Source organism: Lolium rigidum, chromosome 4 (genome assembly GCF_022539505.1).
Source record: "Lolium rigidum isolate FL_2022 chromosome 4, APGP_CSIRO_Lrig_0.1, whole genome shotgun sequence".
Classification (NCBI taxonomy): Eukaryota; Viridiplantae; Streptophyta; class Magnoliopsida; order Poales; family Poaceae; genus Lolium; species Lolium rigidum.
Genome location: NC_061511.1, coordinates 152,172,784 through 152,199,776, shown reverse-complemented (window position 1 = coordinate 152,199,776; position 26,993 = coordinate 152,172,784). Strand labels below are relative to the sequence as shown.

Sequence of the window (26,993 nt, the reverse complement as noted above, 5' to 3'; positions counted from 1 at the left end):
TAGATTTATATCGTCAAACCGTAAAAGACCTATCTGTCCGAGGAGAGACCGAACTAGTACGTACAGCCCAATAAAAAGAGAAAGGAGGTGATCTAAATCAACCCACTTGCCAGTAACGTGTTTTTTTTTTTCGCGAAACACAGTACAGATGTAGACGCTCACATATGCACACATACACTTACCCATATGAACGCATGTACGCACATTCTACCCCTATGAGCACATCCAAAAGACTGCGTCCAAGAAACTTCATCCGACGGGTCTTGAGATTGATGAAGTCACCATAGGCACCTCGCTATCCACAGGCGCCTCGCCAGCGACGCGGTCTTTTCGTTTTCGGTGGCCTTCGAGCGCTTCCTTTTCTTTAGATAAGTCTAGTGTTTTATTAGGATGGTGACCAATAAGGATATTCATATCATAAATCGTGAGGCTAGCATTATCAGAGAGCGTGTGGAGTTATCTTTCAAACTGATCTCCGGGGGATTTAGCCAGTGTTCCTGTTCGTTGCTATCATTGCAGGCTTGGTTCTTTTGGTTCACAATTTTCATCATTAGCAATAAGTGTTGGTTTGATGCACTAGTCTGTTGAGGTTTTACCACGATGATTTCTTGTCTATCAACCTACAACAAACTTTATTACTTCCTCCTTTCATAAAAAGATGTTAGAGATTTATCCAAATTCAGACGTACATACAAATTTATACAAAATTCTACCGTCCTTTTACGAATAGAGGTAGTAGAACAAATTTTGCTCGTCTCCACTGAATGAGAACAACGGCTCGTTCTAGCGTTTATAGTATCACTAGGTGGTTCAATAACACATTTATATTTTATTACTACTACTCCGTCTTATTTTAGGACTATATACTATATTGTTAATGATTATTACTAGGTAAGTTTTTTTCTAAAAAAAGAGGAGGGAGCGGTGTTTTGGAACATGGGTCCATATGCTCTCTATATTTCGAAATGCATCTTACATACATTTTAAATTTAAAAAAATTGAAACTAAAAGTTCACACGTACATCTTCACGTGCTACGTGCTCACAAAGTCGTTTCATAAAAAATTGACTTATCATGTGACGTGTGTAAAAAAGACAAAATTCAGTGCTGAAAATAATGCTTTTCACAAGATAAACTTTCTCTTTTTTATATAGACCACACAAAATATTGGTTTTTCGTGAAACTTGACGAACGCACGTATATTATGAAGATGTACATGTAGAATTTTCTGTCCAAATTTTTCGACATTTCAAAATATAATTTTTTAGTAGAGGGAGCATACGCACCCGGGAGCCGAATTGAATTTCCGAAAAAAGAGGTTGTATATATATCATTTGTTAGACAAAGGGGAGCCCCGATGTTACTAAAAAAAAACAGTATAACTCAACCACCAGCCTTTAACAGCACTTTGTCGTCCTAGACCGTGCGATCACACACATTAACAGTCCAGGTCTTCCCATCGAGCTGAAATGTTGGTGGAACCGTTTCCATCCAGTTCTAAACCTGGTCTCTGGGAGACACCCGAACCAAGATTCCCCAAACTAAGAAAAATCTAGTACAGTACAACCGGTCTCTGGTTCCTCTCCGCCACCGGGTGCAGTCGCCATGGACGACGATGAGTATGTGTTCCGTAATCCAGTGACTGGGGAATTCGAAATACGGCGGTCCCCGGGATCGACCGACGAGCTCCGTCGCCAGAGAGCCGAGGAAGAGCGCCGTGCCGCTGCGCAGAGCGCTCCCCAGCGCCGTCGCCAGAGAGCCGCCGCCCAAGATCGTCCACGCGTCATGGGTGTCGCCCGTAGCCGTGAGCTAGGCTATGATCCCGTCGACGAGGGGGAAGGGCATGGCGAGCTAGTCCGCGGGCGCAGTTCTCATCCCGAGCCGTCCTCTTCCCGTCCAACTGAGTAAGCTTTCGCCACGTCTCTATGCCAATCTGGCAATCTCTTCCCATGTGCGCAGCGCTTATTGCCAATAAAAAAATACTCCGACCCCTAAAAAGTGAAACTTTGATGGGAACTGCGAGTAGAACCACAGATTTAACATTTCTTCCCTAAAAATTGAAAATTTGATGGAAATTGCGATTAGAACCACAGATTCCAAGTGTTCTTGTACTGACGGAACTAGTTTGGATGTTGTTCAAACTTCCTTCTGATAATTGTAGCACTATGAATTAATTAGTGACCAATCTGCCATATTACGGATCCTGTTATCGTATGTCACTCTACTTGTCAAATCTCTTTGTGACAAACCAAATTTTGTCTGAGGACCACACAAACTAGGTTAGCTACTTCAAAATTGTCATGTGTACTTTCTGATATAATGGCCACTCATGTCGTGAGCAGAGGAACCAACTCTTTTGTATTAGGGATAGTACCATAACCATTTGACAGTACCGTGTAAAATGTTATCGATTCCATTTGGGACCGTGTGCATTCCAAGAAAAAGAGGGAGCTTGCAAATTTCCAATTTCTTTATCTGACACCAATTTCTGTATCGTATAAAAAGCTACAGCTTCCATTTGAGACCATGTGCATCCCAATTTCCAAGAAAAGGAGGCACCTTGCAAAATTGCAATTTATGTATCCGAACAAGCTACTAATAATCATCTTAATTCCGTAACTCTGTGTGTACATTTTGTTAAGGGTATCATATTCTTAATTTCTTACTCTTTCTCTACATGCATTAGTCTCGTAATCACAAGTTCTTCAGTTATATATTAAACTTCTCCTTTAAATACATCTGTACTGAGAATTACAGAAGCAATTTTTATGTAACATTGTTTAATGTCCATACGGCATTGCTAGGCTCTTCCTGTAATTAGTAAAAACATATAACCAGATGGCCTCGTGTAAGAATATAGTAAATACTCAGTGGTGTCAACGAATACATACATAAAAAAGCTACTCCCTCTGATCCATATTACTTGTCGCTGATACGAGTGAATAGACACTCTAGATACATACGAATCAGCGACAAGTATTTGTGGCTGGAGGGAGTACAATCAACTCAAAGGATGAAGAGCTGTTATACTCAATCATACATAATAACAATCAGCATTGTCATGGAAATGAGAGACATCAACTGAAATGATACTAGTCATAAACAAAACGATCCAACTAATGTTTAAATTGAATTAATGAATGCGCTTGTTAGTTAGAAAATGCTTGTTCAGTGGAAACCTGACTGTCTTTTAAAGTCATGGTTCTTTATACCTACTTGAAATGCTGCAAATTACAACCTCTGAGTTAAACCAGCACTGCGTCATCTGATATTAGTATGTTCACCAATTCAAGCATAAAGCTAAAAGAGCATTGCATGCACCTAATTCTAATTGTGTTAACTGCATTCTGATGAGTACAAGTTGCAAATTGCAGCCATTGTGGGGAATATTTTCACTTCTATCAACTATATATGCTAGCTCTGTTGTTCCTCCATGGCAAAACGAATATAAATAATAGGGTCATTTTTCGCTGGTAAAAACTCGGTGCAGCTCAAAGGGATTGTAGTTGTTCTTTTTGGGAAAGTAAAAAGTGGAGCAAATATTTCAGTATAAATAGTTCAATTTTAGGAGGGGATCAGCCATTACTTCGCATGCCAATAGAGCTACTGGAAGACAGCAAGTATGCATAAAATACATTAGAAAACAAAAGCTTCAGAGCATTGGATTAGAGACCAAAACCCTGAACTCTACCTCTTAAAGAGCACCAGTGGGCTCTCTTGCTGCATCCTTTCTTAATTTCCATGAGATTAGCTATGATTAAGGTCAATTGACTTGCATTTGATTACTGTATTGATCTCCTAATGAATACCATACAAGTAGTCCGGTGATAAAGGGAGATCTTGGATCTATGATATACGTAGCCCAGTTTTATATGATAGGTGTACCTAGAAATTCTTTGTTTCTTGAACAGGGAAATGTTTTTTAGATGTGTCTCTGAGAACCGCAATGCTGGAGCAAAATGTTGGCCCACTAAACGATAACACATCCAACAAATGGGTGTCACAGAGATGTGCATGCTGTGGTGGATGTGTGGCCATACAAGAAAGGACCGAATTAGGAACGAGGTAAACGTGTTAGGGTAGGGGTGGCACCGACTGAAGAGAATCTTGTCCAACACCGACTAAGGTGGTTTGGGCATACCTAACAGGGACCTGCATAAGCACCAGTCAATAGTAGGATTCTAATGGGTAGGAAAAATACTAGGAAAAATAATGAGATTTCAACTTGCTATGGCCAAAAGGCTTTGTTCTTAGACTGTGTACATATTTGATGATTTATACACCCTTTTATAATGATTTTGAGTAATAGATTTGTCTCGTGGAGTATGAAATCATGTTCGAGAATGAGAACCATATGGTGGATTGTTCTTAATTCAGTTCAAGCTGGTCTGCAGTAGCTACATCATCTTTCTTCCACTCCAGATAATATGCAATGAATACCGCCTTACCAGCTTCTAATAGATAGATGCTCTGCCAAGTGAGTTTGATCTTAGCAACCAGATGAAGTGCTTAATTTTCAAAGAAATTCTGAACTTCCAAATTCCAATCATCCTGCATTCCTGCATCGATCACCGCACCAGAAATTAACATCCGACAAAGATTCTTGTGAAAAAAACTTTGTTGCTCTGCAATTGCTACTTCACCTTATCACCACTGTCGTTCAGCTCTACTTGTGTATAATTCAGAAGCTTCCTCTAAATGTCAGAAAAGCTAATCCTCGTTCCAACATGCTGCACTAAGGCATCCTGAGTAAAACATGGAATTACTTGAGTAGTTATCTTCCTGGATTCTAGTATTGGCTTCTAATACTTACGCCACAACATCAAGGGACAATCATTTACTCAGGATGCCTCTACTTGTGTATAATTCAGAAGCTCTATATTCCCCTTTAGTATCATTGGTTGTTGGAATTACCGCGACCACACCATAGTTCCACCTATGAGAGTCCAATTCTTCTTTGTGGAGTGGGTCTACCATCTCTCACTAATTGCTTGAGCTAATCTGTGGCATGTTCATAGAAACATTAGGACAGCCTGAACGCCGTGCTAGCATGATTTTGCTGCCTGTTAACTCCCAATTGTATTGTATGTCGTTTCTAATTGCAAGTCTTTAGTGCATCAATATAGGAAGAAGCCTCAGGCACTGAAATTTACATGTAATTAACTATATGTATGGATTGAATAACCAGAAATGGAAACAACAAGCATGTCAACGCACCACAAATGGCAAAACATTCTGGAGTAAACTGTTGCGATTTGATCAACTGATATTACAATGTATTTATTTAAATATAAACCCATGAAAGCACAAAATAGTGGTCTAGGGTATAATTTGTGACACCGCCAACACATAAGCGGTGACATGAGCTGGCCTTTCATTTCCAGTAATCACGGTTTATTTTGCGATACAGAGGTATCTTCACTTCTTCAATACTACGTAACGCAGATTCATCATGCATAGCATAACCTTGGGTGTATAGTTACCTTTTCAACTGAAAAATAGTTTATTTTGAAATCCACTTTATGCCTTGAGCGGGAGGAAAGTCTCTTTCTAGTTTCTGTTAGTAAGATGTAACTTCAAATCTTCCAACCTCAGGAGGTCAGCTACAAATCCAGGAGGTGGAACCACAATTCATGTTCGACAAAGTGTTCTATATTCAAATCGGCCAAGGGTATCTAGAAGCAGACGCGGACGAGAACTATCACCAAACAAGATACCGTAAGTGTTCTTAGCTATTTCAGGTGTTGTCTGTCTCCCTATTCCTTCAGAAGTTCAAATTAGATGTGTTTTGGCTTTTATTTACACTGTCCTAAATTTCTGATACTTGCAAAAAAAACATTATGTCCTAAATTTCTGATAACTGTATATGCAGTGACTAACATGTTCTGATCAGGGCTGAGGAGTGTGCTCGAGAGGTTAGCAGCAGTGAGGGGCCTATAATTACAGATCTGCCTGAATTCAAGGAGGCAGCATTGAATGAACTGTCTCCTAAACTTCAGTCACCCTATTGGTATGATCATAACTACTTCTATATTAACCTCGTTATGATTTTGATTTGTTGAAATCGATACTTACCCATAGCACTCTTTGGTATGTTTTGCACATCGTTGGATTTGTTCAATTCATCAACTTCATAGAAGTAGTTGAAGATTATTTATGTAAAATTGAATGCTAGATAGCTAAGCATTAGAATAACCACTGGTTGTGTGGATATTTGTTGTTCTAGGTGCAATTTGCCTTATACTGACAGCAGTGACTCCGAGTCTGAAACTGTGGAGGGCAACCCCGATGAAGAGTCAGATTTCGATTTGTACGTATGCTTTTTCTTCTTCTTCTTCTTAATATTGAGCTGTATTATTCTCTGTTAAGTCTTACTTGCATTAGTGTTGCAAGAAGTCCCAAAGCACTAAAACTTTCTGTTTATACATGAACCAAATGGTAAAAGGAAGTAGGCTAGCTGCATGTCATTACTGGGGTGCAGCACCACAAAATGCAAGTTGCATGCCATTACCCATTCACATTTTTGGTAAGTGTCATCATTATGTAGCTAGTTAGGTATAGACCCATAAAGCACAGAGTAATGTTCTAGATCATAACACCGCCAGCAAACAAGCAGCCAAACAATTTTTTTTTTGTTCATTTATAGTAATTTTGCTTTGGTTTGGAGGTGTAAATTCACTAGCTTAGTATCAGGTTGACCTCTGATTTATTTGCTTATTTATTTGATCTATGTTGGCATGTTTTTTCTTTAGGGAGAAGGAGCTGCAAAAATTAGAGGAGTACTTGGAAGCGCATACGAGCGACACTATAAGCGAAGGGATGGATAAGATTTTAGCTGCTGAGCGGGCCACTCTAGCTGCCGAATTTGAAAAGTTTTCAGCTGCTAAGCGTGCCGATATAACTGCTCGAGCTCCCTACTTTGCTAATAGGTTACCTCCCACATGGCGTCTACCTTCACCAGCTGGTTCAGAAGCCCAGTCACTTCAGGCAACAGAACAGGCTTCAAGTGCTGAACCATCACCGCAGCATTTACTACGTCGACAACCAAGGTAAAACGTCCTTTCTCTTGCTGATATCCGGCATTGGTTTAGTTTTTCTCTATGCACTGTCATTTTGTACCACTGAAAATTTATGAATATGGCTGTAGTATATATATTTCCTTTGTACATCATGAGAAATTTATCTTGTATGGTCATACACAAGATGGAATAACAAGGTTTCCTTTCAGTAATTTAATGTTTGGGTTTGCATAGAATGAAAGTGTAAAGTTCATAAATCCTGGAGCTGCAGGTTCATATCACTAAAGTTGTATAAGTGGGTTACTGGAAGCTCACCACATGCTGCTTGGTCTGATTGCCAACTGGCTGATTGCTGAGATTGCCCGTTGACTTACTGCCAGCAATTACCTCCTCCTTTGTGTTATAGTATCTTACCTTTGTGTTTTCAGAAAAAAAAAATCATCTGTATTTCTTAGAAAAATAGCAGAAACTGTCGATAACATTCACGCATGCATGTCGATTTGTCTATATATTGATGTTGATCGAAAAAATGCAATTTTGAATTTGCTGTGCAAAATATAGGCGTGGAGTTTCTAAGGAAGAGATCATTCAAAATGGGAAAAACTGGATGAAGAAGGAGGTGATGCTGGCATTTGATGAATACAAGGAGAGAAGTTCTAATCTCAAGGTGTGTGCGTACGGCGTGCTCTGAATATTTTGATTGTTACAAACCTGCAAGAAAGCGACCAAAGATTTTGTACTAACAAGGATGTTTTTATCTCATTTTAGGGACTTGACTGCCAGTTTGAGAAACTAGGCCACCAATGTTTTCATGTGGAACATTATAGCAAAATCTTCCACCACTTCAACTTCTTTGTCAAGATTACAGACCCTAGTTCAAGTGATTCGAGAGTGGCGCTGTTCTTCGCTGAAGTGAAAGAGATATTTGGAAGAACATACTACTTTTGCTGTCCTCTTGAACAAAATGAAAATGGTACCAATAATCCTTGTCTTTCGCGATCAAAGTAGGGAATTCAGTTGCGCAAACGTTGTTGTTTTCTGATAACAGTTTTGGTTGTGTTGGTTTCGTTCAGGTCGGTGCAATGCTTGCCATAACCAGGAAATGGATGATCTGCAGCATCCAGCTACGGGTGGATATGAACGGGGTTTGACCGATACTGTGTTCCCTTTCATGTATGAGGACGACAGTGATAGTTCTTGAACGGACTTAGCATGATTGTTCTGAACCTAGTAATCTTAGACACCAGATGACAATTTGTTTCAGTTGTTGAATCAGAAATATTCTGTTATGGGCCCCTGATACTGAGATTCTATGTGATGCTACTGTTTATGCGCTGAAGCACTTCATTTATTTCAAAAGTTGCGTGAAAAATGGTTCTGACATCAGCTAGCTCCGCGATGATTCGCCAAGTTCAGATCCTTTATCAGCATCGAGGTAGTTTCAAAAAGAAAAGCAACAGGGCTGTCTTTTATTTTCAGCAAGCAAAATTGTCTTGTTATCAAGACAAGAACGGTATCAGGCGAGCTGTGCCTAAACTTTATCAAGAACGGTTTTTATATTCTGTGTTGTTAGCTCAATGTTACATTTATCAAGAATGGTTTTTATATTCTGTGTTGCTAGCTCAATGTTAGAGCATCCCCACTCGTTGGCGCTCCCCACGCCCAAATCCGGACGAAACTACCGCCGGATTGGACGAAATTAAGGCGTGGGGAGTACCATATTTCCAGTCGTCCACCCGGAGTTCGGCGGATAGAGTTTAAATTCAAACAAATCGCCGTCCCGCGCTACAAGTAGGGCCAGTTGATCGACAAAAGGAGCAAAAGGATCAGCCACAGATCGGCGATCGGAGGGAAATTACACGGAGACGAGGCTCGTCGGCAGTCCCGGCCGGCACGGCGGTGTCCGACGGACCAGTTTCCTCACACGCCGTGGCCGAAGCGGCTGCGGCGGGCGACGATGAAGCAGCGGCAGTGGACGTCGAAGCAGCCGCAGTCGATGAGGTAGATGGTGAGGTAGACGAGGTAGGAGCCGGCGGAGACGACGTAGTGGCTCGGAGGATGTCGTTGCAGTGGCCCTGGTACCAATTCCTCGTCTCCTCGTCCATCAGTTCCATGTCGCCGCCGCCCATGAGGAACGCCAAGTCGGTGTTCCTCTTCTTCGCCGCCACCGTCGTCTTCAGCAGGGCGATCCGGGCGCCTTGGTTGGCGAGCATCTCCCGCCACCTGCCGTCGAACTTGTCGTTCCTCCCGTCGGCGTGTGATCTCAAGTCGGCCCAGCACTTGTCGATCGACGCCTGCATCCTGTCGGCGGGATTGTCCGTCCGTTTGAGCTCTTTCTGCTTCTTCTGGCCGAGCTCAGGGCGCCCTTCCGCCGCGCAAGACGCCGGAGCGTCGGGGTTGTACTGCTCGGTCTTGCTTTTCGAGAGGGACGTGCGAACTTCCTTCCACTTCTCGCACTTCTCGAGGCGGGCGTAGACGTTGAGGAACTTGAACTGCAGGCCGGTGTCGTCCGTGTACATGTCCAAAGCTCGGCGCAGCTGGGGAAAAAAGAGCACGGCGATACGGGTCAGCTAACGACGATGTACCTCGGTGGTGTAGGGCCGGCGGAGCATACCCTTTGCTCCAAGTCGTGGCCGCTGATCGGCCGTTTGTCGATCTCCTCCTGTACGCCGTGCCATTTGCTGCACGCCGTCCGCATGATCCCCCAATGGGTGGCCATTGCCTTGTCTCCCCGGTACACGTTCATGTTCGTCTTGTTGAAGTAGGGATCGACGAGCTTGCGTTCCTCGTACGCCTGCCTCACTCGAAACCGGTATGTGTCGAACGACCGATTGGCCCCGATTATGCCGTTCGTGGACACGGTCATCCAAGCTTCGGCGAGGCACTCCTCTTCCTTCGGCGTCCATTTGATACGCGGTTCGGCAGGCGGCGAGTCCTTCTTCCTCTTCTTCTTCCCCTTCGACGAGGTTGGCGGCGGCTTCGGTTGGCTCTTCTTCTTCCTCGCCTTCTTCTTCGACGGCTTGGCTTCCGTCGGCAACATCCTCCCGATGCTCGTTGCGCGCCGCCACAGCTGCCGTCGCCCTCGTCTCCTCTTGCGTGAAGAACCCCGGGCACACAGCGGCGGCGGTCATGAAGAACCCCGGGCTCGCAGCGGCGGCGGCGGAGCCGGAGGTGATCATCTCGTGGATCTCCTCTTCGTTCGGCGCCGCCATCGCACCGAACGGGAGCGGCCCTCGTCGCAGGGCCGGCGAGGTGCCCTCGAACAGGCCGCCGCCGCCGACGTCAAGCTCGGGCGGCGACGGTGTGGGCTTGGACGGTTGGACGTAGGCGCCCTCTTGGAACACGGCGGTCGGCGACGGCGAGTACGGCGAAGGCGAGAAGGAAGACGGGGAACTTGTTGTACCTTGCGTCGGCCATTGGCCGGGGAACATGCCGCCGCTATAGGCCATGCTGATCAGCCTCGCTTGTTCGTCCTGGGCCGCCTCCGCCGACCTCTTGGCGGCGGCTCTTTTCACCCTCTCCGCCCTGGCGCTTGTTTCCACCTCGCGCCGTTTCTCGTCCGCCGCCCACGCGGCGTTCGACATGCCCGGCGGCTTCGTCTTCTTCGCCCGCATCTTCCTCGCCGGCGCCTTCGGCGGCATTGTGGTGGACGAGAAGACGAGGAGGAGAGTGGTGGTGGACGAGAAGACGCCGCCAGGAACTCGGAGCCGGAAGACGAGGAGATTGGGGGATTTCGGCGGGAGAGAATGGGGATATGCAAGCAAATTGGAGGGAATGGGGATATGCAAGCAAATTGGAGGGAAAATCGACAGGATTTGGTTTTCCGGTCGCCGACTACGCGGGTCCACACGCCGTTTCGCGCCAAAATCTTTCGTCCGGAGTCCCCGAGCGCGCCGGGGGGCCGGGGGTGGCGTGGGCTCGCCGGATGGATTAAGGGCCAAATCCGGACGAAAACGAGGAACCGGGGGCGCGACTGGGCCGAATTTCGCCGTCCGGATGGAAAAAACGTCGCTCGGGTGCCTCGTCGGGGGGACGAGTGGAGATGCTCTTACATTTACTACAGTCGTCACCCTGTTACCATCGCCGCCACTTACCTCGGCCTGACATCGCCCCCTGACCCAAACTTGTTCTACTTCAGGTGGGTCGATTCATCCTGGCGTGGCGCACGCACGCACACACGGCCACAGATGTTCGTTGAATCTCTGAGCTTTTCGCGCGCGTGCCCCTGCTTTTGGAGAGACTGAATTGCTAATGGGGAATAGTCCAATGTTCATGCACGTTCCGTCCCGCTCATTCTCACGCACTGCTCGGGACGTAAGGCTGGAAAACATGGGCGAGGAAGCAGCACCGGTTGAGCGTGTTGGTGTTTTCTGGAAGCCAAAGTTTTTGTGAAATTATAATAAGCGGACGTTTAGCAACTTAGTCTTACGAAGCGAACGCGATCCTTGGATTTTACCGAGAACGGCGGATGGCAGCATTGCTTTCATGTCAAGTGGATTTGGCGAATGATTTTAGAGGATAACAGTAACTCTCAGCGACTGCGTCTTATTCGAGCTAAATATGTAGGAGTCTCCTTCCGTGGGAGGTTCCTAATTCTGACACAGCATCCAGAAAATCAAAAATCTGTTTCAACTTGGAGGCTAAATTTATGTTGGGCTCGGGAGAAAGGATCTGCTTACACGGACGAGGCTAAATTCTGTTTCAACTTGATGGCTACCCTGGCCTCTTCAAAATCTCATCAAATTCGTAAATTCTAGTGGTGAACGCTTATACTAAGGAAAACGCTGGTGTTCCCCCGGGAGAACGGCGCTCCGATCCTCCCACTCGACGCTTGTTGGATCGTTTTGATCGAACCGTTCACGGCCCGCCACGTCGGCGTCTTATCCGACCGCGTCGCTCCGGACCGCAGCGCACCCGACCTCATTACTGCGCCGCGCCGCGACGCCTTAATCACGCTCTCGCGCGAGGTGGTGGAGGAAGCGAGCGGCGCTGGGGGATTCAACCGCCGCCGCCGACGATTTCCCTTCGCCCACCGGAGAACGGCGGCGCCAAGCTTCATAGTAGAGGTTCGTGCTCCTCTCATGGAACATCCGTCCCCCGGCTTCTGTAACCCTAATCACCGTTCCCCGCCATTCGCTCCATTCTGAACCCTAGCTATGTAGGTACATCGGCGTCGATCTCCTCCTCCACCGAAAAGTCCGCAATTAATAATAAGCTATTCTCATCCGCCGTTGGAACCGAGTCGCCTCCGACAGCAAAGCTGCACAAAAGAAAGTCAACCGTCAACCTCGTAGCACGAACAAACCTCCTAATCTGATCGAACAACATGCACGTGACATGATAGTGGGTCATGATTGTATCTAACTGCCGGCTAGGTTATCAACCAAATAGCTAGCCACAGCAATCACGGCAAGGGTCAGATGGGCTAGCTACCTAATCTGATCGTACTCGTCAACGGAAAGAAGACCTGTTTCCATTACGATATTGTTCGTGTTCCGTCCATGGACACCAGATCGGATTCTGGTCTCTCGCCGATTCGTATAGTAGGAGGGTTTTTTTTTGACAGCACATATAGCTAGTAGGAGTATATATTAGCCAAGGTTTCGCTCGCAAAAAAAAAGATCGAATAGCCGAGATAGGTCTCGTCGTCAGTCTTGTACTGCCGACGATTGCACCCGTCCTGCTTCCTGACTGGCGAGAGACAGTACTTATACTATGGATCAAAGATCATCTCCCTCGGGCGCATCCGACAACCAACGGTAATGAGCTATATATAGATCCTAAATTTCTGATACCTGCACATGCGGTGACTAACATGTTCCGATCAGGGTCGAGGAGTGTACTCGGGAGGTTAGCAGCAGTGAGGGGCCTATAGTTACAGATCTGCCTGAATACAAGGAGCCAGCACTGAGTGAACTGCTTCCACTTCAGTCACCCTATTGGTATGTAACCTGGTTATGAATATGATTTGTTGAAATCGATACTTATTATAACCCATATAACTCTTTGAGTATGTTTTGCGCATCGTTGGATTTGTTCAATTCATCAAATTCATAGAAGTAGTTGAAGATTATTTATGTAAAATTGAATGCTAGATAGCTAAGCATTAGAATAACCACTGTTTGTGTGAATATTTGTTGTTCTAGGTGCAATTTGCCTTATACTGACAGCAGTGACTCCGAGTCTGAAACTGTGGAGGACAACCCCGATGAAGAGTCAGATTTTGATTTGTACGTATAATTTTTGTTCTGCTTAATATTGAGCTGTATTATTCTCTGCTAAGTCTTAGTTGCATCAGTGTCGCAATAAGTCTCAAAGCACTAAAACTTTTATCTGCTTATACATGAACCAAATGGTAAAAGAAAGTAGGCTAGCTGCATGTCATTACTGGGGTGCAGCACCACAAAATGCAAGCTGCATGCCATTACCCATTCACATTTTTGGGTAAGTGCCATCGTTATGTAGCTAGTTAGGTATAGATCCATAAAGCACGGAGTAATGTTCTAGATCATAACACCACCAGCAAACAAGCAGCCAAACAATTTTTTTTGTTCATTTACAGTAATTTTGCTTTGGTTTGGAGGTGTAAATTTACTAGCTTAGCATCAGGTTGACCTCTGATTTATTTGCTTATTTATTTGATCTATGTGGGCATGTTTTTTCTTTAGGGAGAAGGAGCTGCAAAAATTAGAGGAGTACTTGGAAGCGCATACGAGCGACACTATAAGCGAAGGGATGGATAAAATTTTTGCTGCTGAGCAGGCCACTCTAGCTGCTGAATTTGAAAAGTTTTCAGCTGCTAAGCGTGCCGATATAAAAGCTCGAGCTCCCTACTTTGCTAATAGGTTACCTCCCACATGGCGTCTACCTTCACCAGCTGGTTCAGAATCCCAGTCACTTCAGGCAACAGAACAGGCTTCAAGTGCTGAACCATCACCGCAGCATTTACTACGTCGACAACCAAGGTAAAACGTCCTTTCTCTTGCTGATATCCGGCATTGGTTTAGTTTTTCTCTAAGCACTGTCATTTTGGACCACTGATAATTTATGAATATGGCTGTAGTATATATATTTCCTTTGTACATCATGAGAAATTTATCTTGTATGGTCATACACAAGATGGAACAAGAAGGTTTCCTTTCAGTAATTTAATGTTTGGGTTTGCATAGAATGAAAGTGTAAAGTTCCTAAATCCTGGAGCTGCAAATTCATATCACTAAAGTTGTATAAGTGGGTTACTGGAAGGTCACCACATGCTGCTTGGTCTGATTGCCAACTGGCTGACAACTGAGATTGCCCATTGACCACTGCCAGCAAATACCTCCTCGTTTGTGTTATAGTATCTTACCTTTGTGTTTTCAGAATTTTTTTTTTATCATCTGTATGTCTTAGAAAAATAGCAGAAACTATCGATAACATTCCATTCACGCATGCATGTCGATTTGTCTACATATAGATGTTGATCGAAAAAATGCAATTTTGAATTTGCTATGCAAAATATAGGCGTGGAGTTTCTAAGGAAGAGATCATTCAAAATGGAAAAAACTGGATGAAGAAGGAGGTGATGCTGGCATTTGATGAATACAAGGAGAGAAGTTCTAATCTCAAGGTGTGTGTGTACGGCGTGCTCTGACTATTTTGATTGTTACAAACCTGCAAGAAAGCGACCAAAGATTTTGTACTAACAAGGATGTTTTTATCTCGTTTTAGGGACTTGACTGCCAGTTTGAGAAACTAGGCCACCAATGTTTTCATGTGGAACATTATAGCAAAATCTTCCATCACTTCAACTTCTTTGTCAAGATTACAGACCCTAGTTCAAGTGATTCGAGAGTGGCGCTGTTCTTCGCTGAAGTGAAAGAGATATTCGGAAGAACATACTACTTTTGCTGTCCTCTTGAACAAAATGAAAATGGTACCAATAATCCTTGTCTTTCGTGAGCAAAGTAGGGAATTGAGTTGCGCAAACGTTGTTGTTTTCTGATAACAGTTTTGGTTGTGTTGGTTTCGTTCAGGTCGGTGCAATGCTTGCCATAACCAGGAAATGGATGATCTGCAGCATCCAGCTACGGGTGGATATGAACGGGGTTTGGCCGATACTGTGTTCCCTTTCATGTATGAGGACGACAGTGATAGTTCTTGAACGGACTTAGCATGATTGTTCTGAACCTAGTAGTCTTAGACACCAGATGACAATTTGTTTCAGTTGTTGAATCAGAAATATTCTGTTATGGGCCCCTGATACTGAGATTCTATGTGATGCTACTGTTTATGCGCTGAAGCACTTAATTTATTTCAAAAGTTGCGTGAAAAATGGTTCTGACATCAGCTAGCTCCGCGATGATTCGGCAAGTTCAGATCCTTTATCAGCATCGGGGTAGTTTCAAAAGGAAAAGCAACAGGGTTGTGTTTTATTTTCAGCAGTTGTTATCAAGAAGACAAGAACGGCATCAGGCGAGCTGTGCCTAAACTTTATCAAGAGCGGTTTTTATATTCTGTGTTGTTAGCTCAATGTTACATTTATCAAGAATGGTTTTTATATTCTGTGTTGTTAGCTCAATGTTACATTTATCACCGTCGTCGCCCTGTTTACCATCGCCGCCACTTACCTCGGCCTGACATCGCCCCCTGACCCGAACTTGTTCTACTTCTGGTGGGTCGATTCATCCTGGCGTGGCGTGGCGCACGCACGCACACGGCCACAGATGTTCGTTGAATCTCTGAGCTTTTCGCGCGCGTGCCCCTGCTTTTGGAGAGACTGAATTGCGAATGATCGAGGATTATAATCCAATGTTCATGCACGTACCGTCCCGCTCATTCTCACGCACTGCTCGGGACGTAAGGCTGGAAAACATGGGCGAGGAGGCAGCACCGGTTGAGCGTGTTGGTGTTTTCTGGAAGCCAAAGTTTTTGTGAAATTATACTGAGCGGACGTTTAGCAACTTAGTCTTACGAAGCGAACGCGATCCTTGGATTTTACCGCGAACGTCGGATGGCAGCATTGCTTTCATGTCAAGTGGATTTGGCGAATGATTTTTAGAGGATAACAGTAACTCTCTGCGACTGCGTCTTATTCGAGTTAAATATGTAGGAGTCTCCTTCCGTGGGAGGTTCCTAATTCTGACACAGCATCCATAAAATCAAAAATCTGTTTCAACTTGGAGCCTAAATTTATGTTGGGCTCGGGAGAAAGGATCTGCTTATACGGACGAGGCTAAATTCTGCAGTTTCAACTTGATGGCTACCCTGGCCTCTTCAAAATCTCATCAAATTCGTAAATTCTAGTGGTGAACGCTTATACTAACGAGGGATGGCGGTTAGTTCCCGTCGCACCTTCGGCGACAGAGACCAGACACCGTGGGGTTTGCTGAGGGTTTGGACTGGGTTACTTGGGCTCTTGAACCTTTGGGTAGATTTTCGGTTAAATCTCTTCATCATAAAATTTGCCAAGATAATAACTTTCCACTCACCAAAACCATGCAGATTATAAAAAAACACATAGCAATTGGCAAGGAACAGTTTTCCCTCAGGTGAACTAATTTATAAGCTATGTGTGCTAGAATTTGGCCTTGGGCCTTAGCCCATATCCTAATACAAATTCTGAAATTCTCTTGGCCCATGTGGATCTGGCAAGATTAAAGTTTAGTCTCGCATTGCTAGTTGAGGGAGAGTTGAAATAGTATATAAGATGGGTTGTTCTAGTCCTTATAAGTGAGTGAGAAGAGAGAGCCCTCGCGCACTCCTCCTCCTCCACCGTCCGCCTAGCTTGGCTCGAATCTTGGCCAAGCCGAACTTATCTTTTTGCTATCCCAGAAATTAATCGTGTGATTAATTACGAGTCAATAACGGACGCGTTAACACAACCATTTCATTCTGGGTTTTTGGATCATGATTGTGCCGACTCGGACGTCGGTTGCGCCCCACGACCTTCACGAACCACACTATATAAGCGCGGACACGAACCCAATCCTATACGAGACACCATATGCGAAGTACATTGCGCCGCCACCTTCGCCTTCCTCATCCGGTCCTTCGGCGTGCACCGACTGGCGGGATAGTAGGCCTCTGGAACCCTACCTATCGTAGACCTGTACGGGTGAGGGGCAACCAGGTTTTTGGGGAGCGCTTATGCGCGACTACTAGCAACACGACATCGTCCGATGACGAGTTCCCGAATGACGACTTCTTCCTAGACATCGACGATCTCTTCGGCAACCTCAACATGGGCAACAACAACGATGATATTGCTGCTGCCGTCAACATCACCGATGCTGCTGCGGCCAACGCTGAACCGTATGTGCTTGTGTACTTCTTGTTGCAGATCTTGCTAGAGTTTCTAGTACTGCTGTTTGGAGTAGATGCGATAGGATTATCTTGTCTAGATACTATATGTTCAGCTACTTTGTTGATCTGGATGTTTAGTTTATCTGCTATTTCTGTAGTCATGATTTATCAATGCTTATTCGAATTAAATCATATGGTAATTTGCTTATATATTCAACAATCCAAAAACCTGATAATAGGCAAATGAATTCAAGTGGCGTTGCCGCTGCTACTAGGCCGCCTCTCTTTGATGGTTCACACTATAAGAGGTGACGCACGAGAGAAGTTCTCTTTTTTCAAAACCTGAACTGCTATAGCGTCCTTCTTGGCAAACCTGAGGGTGATGTTTCTCCTGCTCAGGAGGAAGCTTACAAGAAATTCCATGCCATGTTTAAGACGGCTCTCTTCAGTATTCTTGCGGATAACATTGTTGACCCATACATTACTTTTGATCATGGTAAGGATGCATGAGATGTACTCGAGGCCAAATTTGGGGTCCCGGATGCTGGCACTGAGTTGTATGCCATGGAGCAATACTATGACTACAAGATGACTAGTGAGGGCTCCATTGTTGAGCAAGATCATGAGATACAATCACTTGCCAAAGAACTTGAGGAGTTTAAGTGTACCTTACCGAAAAAATTTGTGGCTGGTGGCATTATTGCCAATCTTCCTTCTTCATGGAGGAACTTTGCTACTTCTCTGAAACATAAGAGACAAGAGTTTTTCGATTCGGATCTCATTGGGTATCTTCATGTCGAAGAAAAGGCGAGAGCAATGGACACTCCTGCTTGAGGATTTGAGGGAGATTCTAGTGCCAATGTCGTACAGAAGAAAAGCTTCCAATCCCACAAATTCAAGAACAATAACAAATCTGAAGACAAAGGCAAGTTTGATGGTAAGAACAAGGCCTCACACTAAGAAGAAGACTGATAGGAAGATCTTGCCACGTCTGTGGTGAGCCTAATCATTGAGCTCCTAATTACCCTAATTGCTATGATAAGCGTGGGAACTGCGGCAAGACCGCTAATGATGTTATTGATGGAGATATGATGTCTACGGGAGCTTCTATTCTTGTAGACAGTGTTGGGCCTCCAAGAGCAGAGGTTTGTAGAACAGCAGCAAGTTTCCCTTAAGTGGATCACCCAAGGTTTATCGATCTCAGGGAGGAAGAGGTCAAAGATATCCCTCTCATGCAACCCCGCAACCACAAAGTAAGAAGTCTCTTGTGTCCCCAACACACCTAATAGGTGCACTAGTTCGGCGAAGAGATAGTGAAATACAGGTGGTATAAATAAGTATGAGCAGTGGCAACGGCACCAGAAAAGTGCTTTGCCCAGGATAGTAAACAAGCAGTAGTAACGCAGCAGTAGTAACGCAGCAGTAGTAACGTAGTAAAACAGTAAACAAGCAGCGATAGCAGTATTTAGGAACAAGGCCTAGGGATTAGACTTTCACTAGTGGACACTCTCAACATTGATCACATAACAGAATAGATAAATGCATACTCTACACTCTTGTTGGATGATGAACACATTGCGTAGGATTACACGAACCCTCAATGCCGGAGTTAACAAGATCCACAATAATGCTCATATTTTAGTAACCTTTAGTGTAAGATAGATCAAAAGACTAAACCAAGTACTAGCATAGCATGCACACTGTCACCTTCATGCATATGTAGGAGGAATAGATCACATCAATATTATCATAGCAATAGTTAACTTCGCAATCTACAAGAGATCATGATCATAGCATAAACCAAGTACTAACACGGTGCACACATCGTCACCTTTGCACACGTGCGGGAGGAATAAAACTACTTTAATAACATTGCTAGAGTAGCACATAGATAAATTGTGATGCAAACACATTGCAATCATAAAGAGATATAAATAAGCACCTCACTATGCCATTCAACGGTGAATAAGTATTCCGTGAAATATAGCCTAAGAGACCCACACGGTGCACACACTCTGTCACCTTTACACACGTGGGACAAGGAGTCTCCGGAGATCACATAGGTAAAACTCACTTGACTAGCATAGTGACATCTAGATTACAAGCATCATCATATGAATCTCAATCATGTAAGGCAGCTCATGAGATTATTGTATTGAAGCACATAGGAGAGAGATGAACCACATAGCTACCGGTACAGCCCCGAGCCTCGATGGAGAACTACTCCCTCCTCATGGGAGCAGCAGCGGTGATGAAGATGGCGGTGGAGATGGCAGCGGTGTCGATGGAGAAGCCTTCCGGGGGCACTTCCCCGCTCCGGCAGGTGCCGGAACAGAGACTCCTGTCCCCCAGATCTTGGCTTCGCGATGGCGGCGGCTCTGGAAGGTTTTTTGTATCGTGGTTCTTCTTTCGCCTCAGGGGTTTCGCGACGGAGGCTTTATATAGGCGAAGAGGCGGCGCAGGAGGGTCGAAAGGGTGGCCACACCATATGGCGGCGCGGCCAGGGCCTGGGCCGCGCCGGCCTATGGTCTGGGGGACCAATGCCCCCCCTCTGGTCCTTCCCGGGTGTTCTGGATGCTTCCGGTGAAAATAGGAACCTGGGTCTTCGTTTCGTCCAATTCCGAGAGTATTTCGTTACTAGGATTTCTGAAACCAAAAACAGCAGAAAACAGAACCGGCACTTCGGCATCTTGTTAATAGGTTAGTTCCGGAAAATGCACGAATATGACATAAAGTGTGCATAAAACATGTAGGTATCATCAATAATATGGCATAGAACATAAGAAATTATCGATACGTCGGAGACGTATCAAGCATCCCCAAGCTTAGTTCCGCTCGTCCCGAGCAGTGTAAAACGATAACAAAGATAATTTCTGAAGTGATATGCCATCATAACTTTGATCATACTATTTGTAAACATATGTAGTGGATGCAGCGATCAAAACAATGGTAATGATATGAGTAAACAAGTGAATCATAAAGCAAAGACTTTTCATGAATAGTACTTCAAGACAAGTATTAATAAGTCTTGCATAAGAGTTAACTCATAAAGCAATAAATCAAAGTAAAGGTATTGAAGCAACACAAAGGAAGATTAAGTTTCAGCGGTTGCTTTCAACTTGTAACATGTATATCTCATGGATAATTGTCAACATAGAGTAATATAACAAGTAAAATATGCAAGTATGTAGGAATCAATGCACAGTTTACACAAGTGTTTGCTTTTTGAGGTGGAGAGAAATAGGTGAACTGACTCAACATAAAAGTAAAGAGAATGGTCCTTCAAAGAGGAAAGCATCGATTGCTATATTTGTGCTAGAGCTTTTATTTTGAAAACATGAAACAATTTTGTCAACGGTAGTAATAAAGCATATGAGTTATGTACATTATATCTTACAAGTTGCAAGCCTCATGCATAGTATACTAATAGTGCCCGCACCTTGTCCTAATTAACTTGGACTACCGGATCTTTGCAATGCACATGTTTTGACCAAGTGTCACAATGGGGTACCTCCATGCCGCCTCGTACAAAGGTCTAAGGAGAAAGCTCGCATTTTGGATTTCTCGCTTTTGATTATTCTCAACTTAGACATCCATACCGGGACAACATGGACAACGAGATAATGGACTCCTCTTTAATGCATAAGCATGTGGCAACAATTATTATTCTCATATGAGATTGAGGATATATGTCCAAACCGAAACTTCCACCATGAATCATGGCTTTAGTTAGCGGCCCAATGTTCTTCTCTAACAATATGCATGCTCCAACCATAAAGGTGGTAGATCTCTCTTACTTCGTACAAGACGAACATGCATAGCAACTCACATGATATTCAACAAAGAATAGTTGATGGCGTCCCCGAAGCATGGTTATCGCACAACAAGCAACTTAATAAGAGATAAAGTGCATAAGTACATATTCAATACCACAATAGTTTTTAAGCTATTTGTCCCATGAGCTATATATTGCAAAGGTGAATGATGGAATTTTAAAGGTAGCACTCAAGCAATTTACTTTGGAATGGCGGATAAATACCATGTAGTAGGTAGGTATGGTGGACACAAATGGCATAGTGGTTGGCTCAAGTATTTTGGATGCATGAGAAGTATTCCCTCTCGATACAAGTTTTAGGCTAGCAAGGTTATTTGAAACAAACACAAGGATGAACGGTACAGCAAAACTCACATAAAAGACATATTGTAAACATTATAAGACTCCACACCGTCTTGTTGTTCAAAACTCAATACTAGATATTATCTAGACTCTAGAGAAACCAAATATGCAAACCAAATTAGCAAGCTCTAAGTGTTTCTTCATTAATGGATGCAAAGTATATGATGCAAGAGCTTAAACATGAGCACAACAATTGCCAAGTATCAAATTATCCAAGACATTTTAGAGTTACTACATGTAGCATTTTCCAATTCCAACCATATAACAATTTAACGAAGATGAAACTTCGCCATGAATACTATGAGTAGAGCCTAAGGACATATTTGTCCATATGCTACAGCGGAGCGTGTCTCTCTCCCATAAAGTGAATGCTAGGATCCATTTTATTCAAACAAAACAAAAAACAAAAACAAACCGACGCTCCAAGCAAAGTACATAAGATGTGACGGAATAAAAATATAGTTTCAGGGGAGGAACCTGATAATGTTGTCGATGAAGAAGGGGATGCCTTGGGCATCCCCAAGCTTAGACGCTTGATTCTTATTATAATATGCAGGGGTGAACCACCGGGGCATCCCCAAGCTTAGAGCTTTCACTCTCCTTGATCATATTGCATCATACTCCTCTCTTGATCCTTGAAAACTTCCTCCACACCAAACTCGAAACAACTCATTAGAGGGTTAGTGCATAATAAAAATTCACATGTTCAGAGGTGACACAATCATTCTTAACACTTCTGGACATTGCATAAAGCTACTGGACATTAATGGATCAAAGAAATTCATCCAACATAGCAAAAGAGGCAATGCAAAATAAAAGGCAGAATCTGTCAAAACAGAACAGTCCGTAAAGATGGATTTTATTAGGGCACCAGACTTGCTCAAATGAAAATGCCCAAATTGAATGAAAGTTGCGTACATATCTGAGGATCACTCACGTAAATTGGCTTAATTTTCTGAGCTACCTACAGAGAATTAGACCTAGATTCGTGACAGCAAAGAAATCTGGAACTGCGCAGTAATCCAAATCTAGTATTTACTTTACTATCAAAGACTTTACTTGGCACAACAAAACATAAAACTAAGATAAGGAGAGGTTGCTACAGTAGTAAACAACTTCCAAGACACAAATATAAAACAAAGTACTGTAGCAAAATAAACACATGGGTTATCTCCCAAGAAGTTCTTTTCTTTATAGCCATTAAGATGGGCTCAGCAGTTTTAATGATGCACTCGCAAGAGATAGTATTTGAAGCAAAAGAGAGCATCAAGAGGCAAATTCAAAACACATTTAAGTCTAACATGCTTCCTATGAAGAGGCATCTTGTACACAAATGAATTCATGAAGAACAAAGTGACAAGCATAGGAAGATAAAACAAGTGTAGCTTCAAAAATTTCAGCACATAGAGAGGCATTTTAGTAACATGAAAATTTCTACAACCATATTTTCCTCTCTCATAATAACTTTCAGTAGCAACATGAGCAAACTCAACAATATAACTATCACATAAAGCATTCTTATCATGAGTCTCATGCATAAAATTATTACTCTCCACATATGCATAGTCAATTTTATTAGTAATAGCGGGAGCAAATTCAACAAAGTAGCTATCATTATTATTCTCATCATCAAATATAGGAGGCATAGTATTATCAAAGAAAATTTTCTCCTCAATGCTTGGGGGACTAAAAAGATCATGAAAACCAGCTTTCCCAAGCTTAGAACTTTCTATATCATTAGCAACAATGGTGTTCAAAGCGTTCATACTAATATTACTACCAAGCATGCAAATAAGATTTCATAGGTTTTTTAATTTTCGCATCAAACAATCCATGTTTTAAATCAGGAAATAGAATAAGAAGCTCATTGTTGTCCATTATGCCAAACTAGTGTAAACAAGAAACAAAAAGATGCAATTGCAGGATCTAAAGGAAATAGCTTCGAGCACAAACACAATGGCGCCTGAAAAGCATCGTTACTCGGAACCGGAGTATGAGTGCCTTTTTACCTTTCCTCCCCGAGCAACGGCGCCGTAAAAGTACTTGATGTCTACGGGAGCTTCTATTCTTGTAGACAGTGTTGGGCCTCCAAGAGCGAGAGGTTTGTAGAACAAGCAGCAAGTTTCCTTAAGTGGATCACCCAAGGTTTATCGATCTCGGGGAGGAAGAGGTCAAAGATATCCCTCTCATGCAACCCCGCAACCACAAAGCAAGAAGTCTCTTGTGTCCCCAACACACCTAATAGGTGCACTAGTTCGGCGAAGAGATAGTGAAATACAGGTGGTATAAATAAGTATGAGCAAGGCAACGGCACCGGAAAAGTGCTTTGCCCAGGATAGTAAACAAGCGTAGTAACGCAGCGAGTAGTAACGCAGCAGTAGTAACGCAGTAGAAACAAGAAACAAGCAGCGATAGCGATATTTAGGAACAAGGCCTAGGGATTAGACTTTCACTAGTGGACACTCTCAACATTGATCACATAACAGAATAGATAAATGCATACTCTACACTCTTGTTGGATGATGAACACATTGCGTAGGATTACACGAACCCTCAATGCCGGAGTTAACAAGCTCCACAATAATGCTCATATTTTAGTAACCTTTAGTGTAAGATAGATCAAAAGACTAAACCAAGTACTAGCATAGCATGCACACCGTCACCTTCATGCATATGTAGGAGGAATAGATCACAACAATATTATCATAGCAATAGTTAACTTCGCAATCTACAAGAGATCATGATCATAGCATAAACCAAGTACTAACACGGTGCACACACTCGTCACCTTTGCACACGTGCAGGAGGAATAAAAATACTTTAATAACATTGCTAGAGTAGCACATAGATAAATTGTGATACAAACACATTGCAATCATAAAGAGATATAAATAAGCACCTCACTATGCCATTCAACAGTGAATAAGTATTCCGTGAAATATAGCCTAAGAGACCCACACGGTGCACACACTCGTCACCTTTACACACGTGGGACAAGGAGTCTCCGGAGATCACATAGGTAAAACTCACTTGACTAGCATAGTGACATCTAGATTACAAGCATCATCATATGAATCTCAATCATGTAAGGCAGCTCATGAGATTATTGTATTGAAGCACATAGGAGAGAGATGAACCACATAGCTACCGGTACAGCCCCGAGCCTCGATGGAGAACTACTCCCTCCTCATGGGAGCAGCAGCGGTGATGAAGATGGCGGTGGAGATGGCAGCGGTGTCGATGGAGAAGCCTTCCGGGGGCACTTCCCCGCTCCGGCAGGGTGCCGGAACAGAGACTCCTGTCCCCCAGATCTTGGCTTCGCGATGGCGGCGGCTCTGGAAGGTTTTTTGTATCGTGGTTCTTCTTTCGCCTCAGGGGTTTCGCGACGGAGGCTTTATATAGGCGAAGAGGCGGCGCAGGAGGGTCGAAGGGGTGGCCACACCATATGGCGGCGCGGCCAGGGCCTGGGCCGCGCCGGCCTATGGTCTGGGCGCCCAATGCCCCCTCCGGTCCTTCCCGGTGTTCTGGATGCTTCCGGTGAAAATAGGAACCCGGGTCTTCGTTTCGTCCAATTCCGAGAATATTTCGTTACTAGGATTTCTGAAACCAAAAACAGCAGTAAAACGTGAACCGGCACTTCGGCATCTTGTTAATAGGTTAGTTCCAGAAAATGCACGAATATGACATAAAGTGTGCATAAAACATGTAGGTATCATCAATAATATGGCATAGAACATAAGAAATTATCGATACGTCGGAGACGTATCAAGATACTAAGATGAAGGACGGTGGGTACGGTATTTTCCCTACTGCCCTTTCAGTATGTAACTCTCCTGATTGGTGGATTGATATGAGTGCCAATACACATGTATGTTCTGATGTTTCCATGTTTTTTTCTTATTAGGTTCGAAGGATTTGCTCCGTGCTGATGGAAAATGGATCACATGCTTATGTTCATGGTGTTGGTACGGTAAATCTAAAGTTTACTTCAGGGAAGACCATCCAACTGAAGAATGTGCAGAACGTTCCCTCCATCAATAAGAATCTCATCAGCAGATCGCTTTTATGCCGAGATAGTTTTAAGTTGGTTTTTGAGTTCAATAAAGTAGTAATTTCTAAGTATGGATAATTTATTGGAAAAGGTTATGAGTGCGGAGGCTTGTTCCATCTTTGTTAGACTTATGTACTCAAATTATTAATCATGTTTGCAATGATAGTGAGTCCAATATTTGGATTCTTCACTTTGTCATATTAATTTTAGGTGTCAATATGAATTTAATTCCAAAATTTACTACTATCGAGAGTTCCAATTGTCAAGTGTGTGTGCAAGCTAAGAAACCCCGCAAGTATCACAAGACTGCTGAGGTAAGAGATTTTCACCGCTGGAACTCATACATTCAGATCTTGGTGAAATGAATGACGAGTTGACAAAAGGTGGAAAAAGATACTTCATGAATTTAATTGATGACTCCACTCTATATTGTTGCATGTATCTTCTAAAATATAAAGATGAAGCTTTTAATCACTTCAAAATCTATAAAGCTGAAGCAGAAAACCAACTTGATTGAAAGATTAAACGGCTTAGGTCTAATCGTAGAGAGAATTTATCTAATGAGTTTGATTCTTTTTGTGTGGAGCATGGTATTATCCATGAGAGGATGCCTCCCTAATCACCTCAGTCTAATGGGGTGGAAGAAAAGATAGAACCGTACTCTAACTAATTTGGTTAACGTCATGTTAGATACATTGGTTCTATCCAAGATATGGTGGGGGATGCGATAATGACCGCATGTCATGTCCTAAACCGTGTTCCCAAAAAGAACAACACCATTACTCCATCTGAGGAATGGGAAGGAAAATGTTGAAACTCTCCTACTTACGAACTTGGGGTTGTTTGGCAAAAGTGAATGTGCCAATACCCAAGAAGCGCAAGCTTGGACCAAAAACCGTGGATTTTGTTTTTCCGGGATATGCATTTCATAGCATTGGCTATAGATTTTTGATAGTGAAATTTGAGGTATCCGACATGCATGTTGGTACAATTATGGATTCGAATGATGTGACTTTCTTTGAGGACATCTTTCCCATGAAAGACACGTCTAGCTCATCAAATCAGGAGATGCCTACTACATCAAGTCAGGAGTTAGTTACAATTACTGAACCTACCATTGCGATAGAACACTATGAGAATCCCGTGGAGGACGACAATAAAGCTCCCAAAAGGATTAAGAGATAAATGACTGCAAAGTTCCTTGGTCATGATTTTATTGTGTACCTCGTGGATGATACTCCCACTTCTATTTCGGAAGCCTATGCATCTCAAGATGCTGACTACTGGAAAGAAGTTTTCCGTAGCGAGATGGATTCCATCTTAGCTAATGGAACTTGGGAGGTAATTGATCGTCCTGATGGGTGCAAAAATATAGGATGTAATTAAGTGGGTGTTTAAGAAAAAGCTTAGACTCGATGGTACTATTGAAAAGTACAAGGCACGACTTGTAGCCAAGGGTTAT

The 26,993-nt window shown here is 43.4% G+C and overlaps 1 protein-coding gene and 1 long non-coding RNA gene across 2 annotated transcripts; both read left to right on the top strand.

Moving 5' to 3' along the window:
* Positions 1-1,605: 1,605 nt before the first annotated feature.
* On the top strand, positions 1,606-15,312 carry LOC124647648. Its single transcript, XM_047187556.1, has 14 exons — positions 1,606-1,904; positions 5,596-5,718; positions 5,894-6,010; positions 6,227-6,310; positions 6,753-7,049; positions 7,581-7,686; positions 7,788-7,992; positions 8,093-8,219; positions 12,848-12,961; positions 13,166-13,249; positions 13,688-13,984; positions 14,523-14,628; positions 14,730-14,934; positions 15,035-15,312. The coding sequence occupies exons 1-14, from the start codon at positions 1,606-1,608 to the stop codon at positions 15,160-15,162; spliced, it is 2,292 nt and encodes a 763-aa protein (XP_047043512.1). The 3' UTR covers positions 15,163-15,312.
* On the top strand, positions 12,864-13,756 carry LOC124708625. Its single transcript, XR_007005228.1, has 3 exons — positions 12,864-12,961; positions 13,166-13,249; positions 13,688-13,756. It is a non-coding gene; the product is annotated as an uncharacterized LOC124708625 (long non-coding RNA).
* Positions 15,313-26,993: the final 11,681 nt, after the last annotated feature.